This window comes from Benincasa hispida, chromosome 5, assembly GCF_009727055.1.
Source record: "Benincasa hispida cultivar B227 chromosome 5, ASM972705v1, whole genome shotgun sequence".
Lineage (NCBI taxonomy): Eukaryota > Viridiplantae > Streptophyta > Magnoliopsida > Cucurbitales > Cucurbitaceae > Benincasa > Benincasa hispida.
The window spans coordinates 32,410,265-32,423,445 of record NC_052353.1 but is presented as its reverse complement, the minus strand read 5'-3'; the positions used below and the strand labels follow the sequence as shown (position 1 = coordinate 32,423,445).

Here is a 13,181-nt window from a genome sequence, read left to right as displayed (position 1 = left end):
TGCAATAGTCAGACAACACATACTAGAATGTAAAACGAATTTAAGAGAAAGTTAAAATAAAATGGAAGGACCAGAGACTTACCAACACACTTTACCAAAAGAGTATGTGGTGAAGTCTCAAAAAATATGAGGAAGGATTGGGATATAAGTAGAGAATACAATAAGGATGGTTGGTGAGGAAAGTTAGATAAATCTAAGTGCACCTAACCTCAATACATTCAAACAGTACAGTAAACCCATATTAAATACCATCAAGTTAAAAATAAATAAATTAAGTAATGGTCAGATTAATATTAATTTGGTGGTTGAGCTAAAAATTGACATAAATACAACATAATATCTCACACATGAAAGGACATGACAACATGTGTAGAAAGAGTTCATCCAAAATATCGTTAGGTCTACAAGAAAACCGTTTGTGTCTACCCGATCTAAAAAGAAACCAAAGAAGTCTTAGAGGAATAGACATACAAAGAAACATAAGAAAAAAATAGACATATAGAGAAACCAAAGTAGAAAAACGAAGAGATGAAGAGAAATACAACCCATTCCAGCCAGAGGGAGAATAAAGAGACCAGACGAAGAAGACAAACTAAATGGCGAAACAAGGGAGAAGATGAGAGAAGAGAGAGAAGTGATTAATTAAACGCGCGATGGGAAGAGAGAGAGAGAGGGGGCAGATTAATTAAGAACCTGCAAATGGGGTGTGAAACTAGGAGAGAAATTGAGGAGGTAAAATGGTGGATTTAAAATCCACCGTTTTAATTTCATCGTGCATCAAACACCCAATGGGCTTTTTAAGTCCACTCAACCTAACTCCAACCCACCCATCAAACATTCCCTAAGTGTGATTGTAACAAACTTTATAGTTTAAGGGTAGTTTATGCAATTTTTCCTAAAATTAATAATGTCAGTTTTTAAGTATCATGGGATTCTTGTTTTCCTGTAGTAATTATCCGAGAGTGACGGATGTCTTAAAAGGTAAAAATAATATTTTTATTCTTTGATTTGTACGATGATACAATATAAACGACATAGATATCATTTATAGATATCATTCACGAAGAAGACTATCTATCATCTTCTTTTGATGGGAGTTCAATTAATTCTAAGTACTCATCACGAGTTCAAACAACGTACTAGATCATATGTTTCCATTTATTTATTTGATTACATTTCTTTAATGTTTGCCATTAAAGAGGGTACACTACTGTTTAAGCATAGTGGGTTTATATGTTGGCTTCTTTGGTGGTTCCTAGTGATATTTTGTTGGCTATGATGGCTCCCCTTTCCTTTGCCATGTACAAGCCTACATGATGCATGAACTCCTGCCATACAAAAACAACTTAAATTGTTAAATCCTATACTGAAAAAAAAAAAAAAAAAAAAAAAAACTTTATTGAAAAGTGCATTTAAATAGTTAAAAGCCATCTATTCTGGAACTTTATCTATTTTAGTTTGTATACTTTCAAAACATTCATTTAAGTCCCTTCATATGTTATTTTTTATTCAGTTTTTCTAATTACAATTTCAGGTATGGATCCTTGATTATCGAAACCAGAAGCAATTGTGACATGAATAATAAATTAAAAAGGAATTTAAGAATTGAAGGATGTTTATCTGTTTCTTGCTTGGTAAAAGTGGTGATCTTTCTACTTTGGAAGGATCTGCTTTCAGTCGAGATTCTATCATATTCTAAGGGGCATATTGATGCCAGAGGTTCATAGGGTTCTATGGAAATCCTGTTACCAGTTTGAGAGAAAGTGGACCAATGTATCAGCAGACTAAAGATTTAATATGGGAGTGTAAATACTCTTATAAGATATGAGACCTTTCTATGTTGATTTGTGTAGTGCTAGTAGGGTCTAGATGACTTCACTTGACTACTGGGATTTATGGAGTTCTTCGTGTTCTAGGGAGGAGTTGGATTGCGTGTTGGTTATCCTATGTTGTTTGTGAAACTATCAAAACTCGATCTTCTTCAAAAAAGAAGATCATGATGTTGAAATTCTCAGAATCTCGATCGAGAAGCACTTGCCTGAGTCGATTGGTTCTAATGGTGTGCTTAGGTGGCTCCCTATATAGCATTTTTCTTCTCTTCCTTCTACTTCTATTTGTGCCCATCTTTGTTAGATTCCCCCGAATGTCAGTTTTTGGAAGCTTAACGTCGACACGACTAGGTCTCATATGGAGGGCAGAGGTGGGCTCGGTTGGATTGTTCATCATCACAATGGTTCTGCATTGTTGTGCAGTTGTAAATTCTCTCAAAGGAAGGGGGTATAGATCTTTTGGAAGTTGGGACCGTCTTGGAGGGATTGTTTTCTATTTTTGAAGAATGGAATGAGTTCAATCCACCATTAATTATCGACTCTAATGTGCTTAAGGTCATTAACCTTATTAACATAATGGAGTCTTCTATTTCTAATATTTGTAACTTTATCGAGGACATAATTTTTGTGGGCGGATTCTGTTAACACCTCACGTTTTTGTTATGTCCCTCGTGAGAAGAACAAAGCGGCTCATACTTTAGCCACTTTGGCATCCTCCAAAGACTATTTTCTGATTTGGAAAGATGTTTTTCTAGACAGCGTTTGTCCATCATTCGTGATGGGGAGGTTTAGTTGTAGTTGAAATAATAATAATAATATCATATACATTTAAATATCCAATTATATTAGTAGATTTGTCAAGTCTAGAAACATTTGTCCAATAAATGTTGAAGAGAGAGAAAAGTGTGAATAATAATTAAAAAAAAAAAAAAAAAAAAAATTATACCTGAGGATGAGGGAGAGCCCCTTTGGTGTTTCTAGCAACATGGAGAGGGACATCAAAGGTAGCACAGGCGTGAGAGTATAAAACGACGTCGTTTAAAGGATGAAGAAACCCTAAATTCTTTGCAGACATAGTTGAGCACACAAAATCCAACACGCAGATGTCCGTACATATTCCAACCACCAAAAGCTTCATCCATAAAATTAAAACAAAGAAGGATTTCAATTTTAGTTACCCATAAACCATCAGACAAGGTCCAAATATAACCACATCTACCTTATTAAAATTTTGAATTTAGAACATTTTATTTGCATCCTCATGTAATGAAATTACCAAAAAGCCCTATTGTGCATGCTTGTTGATACTCAGCTCTCGCTCTTGCTACTCCTTGAATTTTCTTTCCTCTTCTTGTTTTGACATTAAGTAGCTAGAATCAAATAGCAAGTATTTAAAGAAAAATATAGTGAGTAGCGAGAATCAAGAGTAGGAGCACGCATACACAATAGAATTGATGTCATAATTTCACTTCATGATGATGCAAGAAAAAAATTATAAAACATACGAGTACATCTTAGGGACAAAACGGTAAAATCACATGTTTACTTTCTCTCCTCCGAAATGAGGCCATCCATACGCATTGTGAAAAATAGTTGAGTTTGAAAAAGCATCGAAAACAAATAAAGAGTGGTTGAGGAATTTGTACAGATTTGATGTGATTATGTCTGATCCAATCGACGAAAAGGTTGGAGCCGTCAGGGAGGAAGGAACCCATATACCCATCGAAGCAATCCTTTCGCCTCATTGTCACGTTCGCCTCATTCTCCAGCCATTGCAGACCTGCAATTTTCGTTCATTATGCACAACATTAATATTTTGGAAAAGGAAAAATAAATTAAATTACAAGCTAAGTTATTAACTTTAGATTTCTGTCCAACTTTTTGAAATTGTCTTAAATTCAAATTTTTTGTCTAATATAATTCAGGATTATTTTCAAATATAGAAAAATAAGTAAACTTACTCATAAAAATGTTATTATCTATCAATGATAGACACTCATAGACATTGAATGTCTATCACTGAATATAGTGACATTTTGCTATATTGGAAAATATTTTTAGTAATTTTGTAATTTAAAACAATTACCTTATAATCAAATTTTTTAAAATAATTAATATAAAGTTTATTTTATTTTTTACCAAATCAATAAAATAGATATTTTTTTAAAAAAGTTAGGAAGTTATTAGATACAAATTAAAATTTAAATGATACTACATACGAGCCTCAAAATTATAGAGCTAACTTGTAATTTAACCCAAAAAAAAAAAAAAGATTTTTTGTTATATTATTTTAGGCACCTGGTGTTGTATTAAAAAAAAATGGTTGTTTCGGGGTCAAATAAGTGTATAGAACGAGTATAGATCTTACGGTGTAAACTTTTAGGGAGATTTTTTTTTTTTTTTTTTTTACATTTTTAAATAAAATACGATGACAGATATTTCTTAACTCAAAATGAGACGTCTAATGTTGTTTTTAACTCTTTGACCGACATTAAAAATGGATTGGACATTTTAAAAAATGAGGCATTAAAAAAATATCAAGCAATTATTGAAAAAAAATTGGTAAAAATCAACATAGAAAATGGTGTACAATGTCGATTTTCAACTGACATTGAAGATAGTGTACAATGTCGTTTTTCAACCAACATTGAAGATAATTGGTACTGAAATTTTGGTTAGCTATAATGTCGGTTTAAAACTGACATTAAAGACAAATGACATTAAAGACCTTTTATAACACGATATTCAATGTCGGTTTTCAAATTGATGTCAGTTTTAAAGCGACGTTAAAGTCCCAATTTTGTAGTAGTGAATCCTTATTGAGTATATTTTTTGTATTGGAAACTCTGTTAATATTAAGCGTTTTTGTCATTGTCCCCGAGAGGAGAACAAAGTGACCTATACTATTGTGGCTTTAGCTTTCTTTTGGGGTGTTCTTTTATCTGGAAAGATATTTTTTCGGATAGCGTTTGTTCTCCCTCATCGTTAATGAGGTTGGTAGGGAGTAGTTGGTCTTTAGGTTTGTGCTTCAAAAAAATGCTATATTGATATATTTTTCTTACATGACCATAAGTTGTGTTAGTTGATATACTAAGCTCTAGAGTTGAGTATAAATAAATAAAAAAAAAAATAGAACAAAATATCTGATTGATGTTTATGAGGTTTAAACAAACTATTGATGACCCAATTGAAACTATGCTTAACCTATAAAACTAAATTTGTAACTCTAACCATAAACTTTTTCATCTGAACTACAAGAAATTTTGTGCCAATCCAACTTTGAAAGGATATACTTACTACTCTTCGTGTGGATTATTTGATGATCCTAAACGAGGTTCATAATATCATAAATTATACAATCTCAAGTTTAAGAACAAGTTCATCTAAATTTTCCTGGTGAATTACTTAAGAAATTTGTTTGGTATCATTTAGAGAGAGAGAGAGAGATGAGAGAGAGACATGCCTGGAACCAAGTTAGATTCATCAGAACCAAGAATACAGTGAGGAGGATATGGTTGTTCAGGTTTGTTTGGTTGGTGAGAATCAAGAAATGCCATCACAGGCCATTTCTTCTCACAGAAAAGCCGTGCAATTCTTGTTGATTCTTCTATCATTTGAGATATCTGTTTGTTTGGCTCTCTTGGTGCCTGCCAAACACAATCCCAAAATACAAACCTTATTTCAGTATATATACATATGGTTTGTATATGGCCTTTAATTTTTCACAGAAAGAATCAAATTGTGTGGGATTATCCTAACAAGTAATTGTGTTTGATAATTGTGTTTTTGTTTTTCAATTTTAAAAATCAAAATAAGTTTTGTTTGATAACACTACTTACGCTCATCAGTTTTTATGTTTCTATCAACTTTTTGTGTTTGTGTCTTATAGGTCCTTAAATTTTAAAAATATCAATTAATTCTTTGAACTTTCGATTTTGTATTTAACAATTCCAAAAAACTTTCAATTTTTAGTTATTAATTCAACCTTGACTTATTTGATTTTTCTTAGTTCATAGTCTTATTGGATATAAAATTAAAAGTTTAATATTTGATTATTTACAAAATTTAATTATGTGGCTAATATAGATTTGTTAATTTAAAAATTGTTGACTATGTTAAAACATTGACCTATTAGATGCATTTAACGTTTAGAAATCATTTGATATAAAATTGAAAATTCAAACATGAATTAGATATTTTTAAAAGTTTAAAGACCAAATAGTCACGAACCTAGTTAAACAACCACAAAATTGGGCACTTTTCATGCAAGACCCATAATCAGAAGCACCATAGCATCAAACAAATTGGGAATTTTGTACGGATGGGTCAAATTTTGAGGCCCAATCGAAATTTGGCCCATCTTTAAAAAAATGCTTGAATTTTGGCCTTCTGACAACATCAGTCGCGTGTGAAATGTCTGTTTAGTCCTCAAAACGTTCGAAGACGCGTGCGATCCCAGTTTTTTGCTCGTTCATCTCGTTTCTCACTCATTTCTCTTGTTCTTCATCGAAATGAAATCGAACATCTTAAATTTAAAATTTCAGACTTCCTCATTCCTCTTGCAGATCTTCTTTCCTCTCCCTCAATACGATATTTTTATCTCTTTCAATACTGTTGAAATTGAAAGCCCTAACTTGCATGCGATGTGATTTTTGTACCGTCGAACGCCAAGAAATTGTCAATGGTCTTCTTCCACTGGTGAACTGTCTCGTTTGCTACTTTCTACACCTCCAAAAGTTAAGATAACACTGGTACAAATTGTGGTTTACGTTTTCCATTTCTTGCATGCGGTTCCATTTCTGTATAAATTTTTGTGATGATTTCTGTATAAATTTTTATGATGAGAGAAAGAATGAGAGAAAGAACGAGAAGAACGAGAAGAACGAGAGGAAGAAACAAGAAGAACAAGAGGAAGGAGCGAGATCTTGAAATGAGATTTTTCCAGAATGCTCAATAATGTGATTTTGTTCCCTTTTTTCTCTAGTTCTTTTTTTTTTTCTTTTACCTGTAGTTGTAATGACTAATCTGAATATTGCTATAAAGGATTGTTTCCTTGGATAGGCTACAAGCCTTTCATCTCATATTGGGATCACAAATAAGATAATCTAAGGGAAACTTACAAAGAGGTAGCTTCAAATGTTTAGGAGGACTGTGTTTGGAAAATTCGTGGATATGGACATAGTCTTCAATAGCCCGCTAGTCCATATATTATTGAGAGAAGTGAAAAGTAGCAAGCTTGATTCCATGACCTTTGACTTGGATGGGACGATTGTTGAATTTTCGAAGGAGGATTTCCTATTGGTGACGGGATTGTGGTGTTCATCTACTAAATTGGTTCGTAATGTTGAAATGACGGAATCTCTACGACTAAAGTATTTCAAGAATTTAATGGTGATGGAAGTGTATCCCACCAAGTTTGAAGAATGTTATAAGCTGTTAAAGTTTGAAAATGACTTGGATGCAATGAAAGTTACACTTGTATATTATTATGAGTTGGGGTTGATGGGAAAAGACAAGACAAAAAGTAGTATTGATAAATCGTTACTAGATGATGTGGAGGACCTTGAATACTTCAACAACTTAAATTGGGGCCATATTTTATGGGAGTGAACCTTCAATGGTCTAAAGAAAGCGTTAAAGGACAAGGTCACCTCGTACAAGGAGAAGGTGAAAACAAATAAAAGTTACGTACTGAAGTATAATCTACCCGGATTTTCTCACGCATTCTAGGTATCAATTCTTACATTTTCTTTACCATAAATATGTAACGAATTGTCATTACTTTCTTATAAACTAAAATGGTCTTATAGGTTTGAGCATATGAGATTATATCTAGGGATGGCAAAATTTATATCTAGATTATATCTAGGTTTGAGAATCCCCGGTTTGACTGGGGATGAGTGTCAAACCAGGGATTTAAATTGGGTCCCCAGTCGGAGACAAGGAGAGGATCCTCGCCCCGTCCCCTACCCCGAACCCGATCCTCGCCCTTACCCCGATTTTTTTAATTGTTAATAATAATAATAATATATTACTGAAATAGTATGTTTCAGTTTTTTTTCTTGTTTAATTTTAAAAATCTAATATAATAGATTTAATTTTTATTAATTTATAATAAAAAAATGTAATGTTTAATTTAAACAACTATATGTAACAATAATACTAATTTCCTATATAAAATTTACAATTTCAATATAAATATTAAATTTAGTTAATTTTAAATAATAAAAACAATAAAATAACAAGCGAGGATTTTTCCCCGTGGGAACCCAAATCTCCGAACGGGGATTCTCCGACGCCGACTCCGACTCCTCAGAATGGGAAATGAGGCGGGGATGGGGAATAAAAATCCCCACAGGGACAGGGGATGGGGAGTGTTTCCTCGCCCCGCCCTGACCCTATTGCCATCCCTAATTATATCCACTATTGCTAGGAAAGCTGCAGTTCGACTTAACGATAATGTCGTGCCTCGATTTCTAAGATGGTCATGCTCTCACTCATTGTCCAACAAGCTATTGCAGAAAGATGTGTTCAACTCCCTTTCAGTAAGTAATAAGCACCATCTCACATTGCTTTAGTATTTAACATTATTTGGCATTGTTTACAACATGTTTGTCATGTAATTGATCAGGTTGTTAACGATGTCGGATGTGGAAAGGCAATTTAGGGACATTCGAGTTGACGAACGCCCAGTGTATTTGGAGCTTCAGGGGGAGGATCTAATGTTGTTAGTGTCAAGGAGCTCAGAAGAAGAACCTGCAAACATTGGCGAGGAGGAGGTATCTGGCAGACATGAACCTCATGAAGAGGACCATATGCCTTTCCAATTTGAGGATGAGTCTTGCCACAAAGAGGAATTTGAGATCTGTGAGTCAGATCGATGTGTTCCTAATCCCACTCTTTCGAGCACCACTCCTATCGACCCTATCTCCGATCTCAGCCTCTTGAGCACCACTCCTATCGACCCTAACACCTATCCCACCCTCTCCAGCACCACTACCATTGTGCCTGTAACCACCATGATGCTGACACTCGTTGAATCGATTACTACTGACGCCACACTCACCACCACCACTGCCATCGAGCCACCTATGCCAGATCCACCCTCTACGGATAATGATATACATCTACACCCAATCTCGCCTCCAAAAACAGAATTTGAAGATCAAGGTGGAGAAAAAATTCGAGAAGGTCATTGAGGCTCCAAGACGTACGAGTAGGAAGAGGAAAGAGGTTAAGCCTTATACCCCTTCGGTTAAAGTGAAACGACCGAAGTTGCAAAGGAAGTGCTATGATCCAGGTGTTTTTCCTCCTAATATGGTTGATAGGGTTAGATATGATTTGGCCTATCCAGTCCCAGAGGAAATGTTCAGTGCCTTCCAGCTGATGAGTGATGATGTGGAGCCTTATGTACCCGTCACAGGGGCTTTGTTTAGGACAGACAGAAGCACAAAAGAACTGTTTCGTGAGTTACGAAGGATAATGAATGGATCGAGTGTGATGTACGGACTAATTTTGTTATACAAGTTTTATATCATTACATGTACTATGTTTTGGTTAGTAATGTGTTGGAGTTTCATTTGTAGGTGCTTGAGAGCATATTCATGTTTTTTAGGAGAAAATTGCTTGCTTAATGTCACAATCGCTCTTTCGGAAGCTTCTCTTAGCGATTGTGCGGCACTTGTTCCCTTCCAGCTCACAAACAAGTCAGCCAACTCGAATACGGACTGCCGATGGCACACCAAGTGCTCTCGCAACCTCCACCCCCGTTTTAGGGAAAACGTTTTTAGAAAACGGGTTTGGAGAAAAGGTTTTCGTAAGAAGTTTTTGTGAGTGTGAATAAAGAAAGAAAGATTGTAGTAGGCTAGAAAGTAATAAGCAACAAAAAATAGCTTTATAGAGTACTACTCCGGGTATGGGGAAGTGATGATTAGTCTTATCCCCATATAGTGCATTCTTAACAAAAAACCAACTGGCGCCCTTGCATATGCAAGAGGGCGAGTGGTCACTTACAATGAAAAATGTAAAGAAAGCAAGCTAACTGAGCTAATACAATACAAGATATGAAAGTATGCTAGAAGGGGTTGGATCGGGCATCGGCCATGTGCAACAGCCCTGGACAAGCATGACCGTGACATTCCTCCCCCCTTAATTGGTTGACGTCCCCGTCAACTGAACCTTGTTCAAAATCTGCGATGGCTGGAGCTGCATTCTTCAAATCTTCGGCCCGCTCCAACTGATCTCTTCGTCGGGGAGATACTTCCATTTCACTAAGAACTTTGTCAGTTCTCGTCTGAGTCTTCCAATACGGCGCGTACATTTATTCAGGATTTGTGCAACTTCTTTCTCAGCGGAACTCTTCATTGTGACCGGTAGGCGCCTTAGCATGTTTCGTTGTTCATCCTCGGGATCGGATGATAGGGTTTTCTGGATACTCACATGGATGACAGGATGAATCTTCATCCATGAGGGTAACTGAACCTTAATATGAGGTTCTCCCAACCTTCTCAATTACCTCCACTGGAACCTTCATATTTCCTTACTAGCCGTTGGTCTCTCTGGCCTCGGAAACGAAACTGTTCCGGTCGTAGCTTGATCAGGACCTTGTCCCCGGCTTGAAACTCGAGGGCCCTCCGCTTCTTATCAGCCCACTTCTTCATCCTTCTTGATGTTCTTTCTAGGTAGGCGCGAGCTATCTCAGAGGTTTTGCTCCACTCTTTAGTGAAGTTATGTGCCTGAGGACTTTTGCCTGCATAAGAGTGGTCCACCAAGTGTGGCATGAGTGGCTGTCTACTGCACACCACTTCGAAGGCGTTTTTTCCGTCGCAAAACTCTGCTGGCTATTGAAGCTAAACTGAGCCACATCTAACAACTGGACCCAGTTCTTTCTGCCTAACGTCGATAAATTGACGCAGATATTCCTCGAGCATACTTGATGGCGTTCTGTCTGGCCGTCAGTTTGGGGATGATAGCTAGAAAAAGATATTCATGTTGACCCCAATATTTTGAACAATTCTATCCAGAATGTCAGTGAATCTTCCGTCCCGATCGCTAATAATGCTCGCGGGACGCCTCACATAATTTTCAACGATGTGTTGTGAACAGTTGGGCATCATCAAGGTTGTGCACATTTTTCGGCATTGGATGAAGTGGCATATATTTTGAGAACCGGTCGATGATCACAAGGATAGATTTGAACTCCCCACCTTGGGCAAATGGGTGATGAAGTCAAGAGACACGCTCTCCCCCATGGTCTAGAGGGCACAGAGGGGTTCTAGCAGACCCCGCTATTTCGCCTTTCGACCTTTGTCTTGTTGGCAGACAAGGCAAGTCTTGGTAAATTGCATGACATCGTCTCGAAAGGCTTGGCCAATAGTAGCCTTGTTTTCAGAAGGGCATAAGTCCTCTCCCAACCATTATGTCTTGCCCACGGTGTGTCGTGACACTCCTTCATCAGCGACCTTCGTTAACTCCCCGGATTGGGGATGTAGAGGTGATTACCCTTGGTGTTATAGTAGATCGTCTTCCACCCAAACTGGCGGGTCTTCCCCTCTTTGGCCAACTGTATGATGGCCTGCGCCGCTGTGTCGTTTGGTCAAGTGAGTTTTGACAGTTTTCTCGTACTGTTGCACTCAACGTACTTGCTTGTAGGCGGGCGAACCAAGCACAAGGGCCGCATGTTCGCTCTTTTCGGCTTAAGAGCATCGGCCGCTTGGTTACTTTTCCTCGGTCTATGTTCGAATTGGAAGTCGAACTCCGTTTAGAACTTCACTCTGCACCGTGCCTGTTTCGACGAACAACTTCGGTTGGTTGAAGAAGTGGCAAATGGAGTTGTTGTCAGTCCTTGACCACGAACTTGGCCCCCAAGAGATACTGTCTCCAGGCCACTCAAGCAGTGAACTACTGCTAACATCTCTTTCTCGGAGGCGCATACCTCCGTTCGGTATCATTTTAGTTTCCTACTCTCATACAGATGGGGTGTCCGTCTTGGAGGAGGACACCGCCCAAACGCGAAGTCAGAAGCATCAGTCTTTACTTCAAATGGCTTGGTCACGTCAGAATTCGAGGACCGGCCCCTCAATCATCACTTTTCTTCAAGCCCTCAAAGGCGGGCTTTGACATTCAGAGTCCAGCTTCCATTGGCTATTCTTTCATTCAACAGTTCGGTTAATGGCCTTGTTTCTTCGTCAAGAAATCCTTCTTACGAACCGCCCTATAGTAGTTGGCTAGTCCGAGGCAAGGGATCATAGTTCAGTCCACGGATGATGGTGTACCCTCCAGTCTCTGATCGTCGGGCGCACCCTTGCCCTCTTCTACATCATCCAATCCGACCACACTCAATTCACGTGGCCGAGGAAATTTTATGCGATCTGGGACAAATGAGCACTTCTCTCTCGTTTTTACATACTAACTTGATTTTTCCTCAACTTTTCGAAGACTAGGTTGGAGGTGATGTCGATGGTCCTCCAAAGAGGCACTTATAGACCCAATGTCATTGAGGGATACACTCGACTAATTTATCGAGGTATTCGTGAAAACACTTAGTTCATTAAGGTACAGAAAGTTGTGGAGCATGGTGAGGCCAAAGGGCATCATGAGGATTCGGAAGGTCTCCATATCTCGTGACACAGATCGTCTCTTAGGTTGTTCTCCTTCCAGCAATTCGGACCTGATAATTATCCCGATTTCGTTAGGTCCAACTTTGAGAAATACTTAGTTGTTCGTTGAAGCCCGATTTCCAAAAATAAGTCAGCTAATGATGGAAGGGGATATTTTGTGCGGGACTTGTGAGCTTAAATTCAAGGCCCGATTAGTCGATGCAACAGCCGGATGCTCCCTATCTCCTTCTTCTGGAACAAGTACTGGGGCCCCGTAAAGGGGCCTTTCGCTGGTGCTGACTTAAATCCCGCATCTAAAATTCGATCTAACTGTTTTCGGAGTCTTCGGCCAATTTCTGGCGGGGCACCGAATATGCATTTGTCTTGGCAGGCGGCTTGCCCCTTGGTAAACACTCAAATCTCATGTTTCACCCCTTATGGGGGTAAGGACTTGGGGCAAGTTCTTTGGCCATTGACATCTCGATACTTCTTCCAAGACAAAATAAGAAACGTCTTGAGGGATCTCCTCTTTAATGCGATCAACTGATTTCTATCGGGGATGGCCATGAACGGTGCCGGTTCGTCGTGGGCCAGGCCTCTCTTCAAATTTGGAGGGGGGGGGCTTGAGATCATTCTCACCGCCAAACCATTTTGGCTGCTTGATATTTACTGGCTTTTGAAAGACTATGGTGGGGTTGTAAGATCTAAATGACTCTTAAGACATTTTGGCGAGGGCATTGGTAGGACCTTTATG

General features: G+C 37.9%; 1 protein-coding gene across 2 annotated transcripts in view; it reads right to left on the bottom strand.

The window, feature by feature from the left end:
- Positions 1 to 970: 970 nt before the first annotated feature.
- The window catches only part of LOC120077140 (nicotinamidase 1-like), a 16,760-nt gene continuing 4,549 nt past the window's right edge, over positions 971 to 13,181 (bottom strand). The window contains exons 2-6 of one of the 2 annotated variants that reach the window (XR_005481737.1): positions 5,293 to 5,476; positions 3,476 to 3,609; positions 3,106 to 3,199; positions 2,776 to 2,961; positions 971 to 1,328 (exon numbers count right to left, since the gene is read on the bottom strand). Coding sequence is in view for 1 of the 2 variants with exons in the window: in XM_039031042.1 (XP_038886970.1) it covers positions 1,230 to 1,328; positions 2,776 to 2,961; positions 3,476 to 3,609; positions 5,293 to 5,476 (603 nt within the window). In the remaining variant the exon portion in view is untranslated. The remainder of the gene's footprint in view (positions 1,329 to 2,775; positions 2,962 to 3,105; positions 3,200 to 3,475; positions 3,610 to 5,292; positions 5,477 to 13,181) is intronic. The other variant, XM_039031042.1, reaches the window with a different exon arrangement.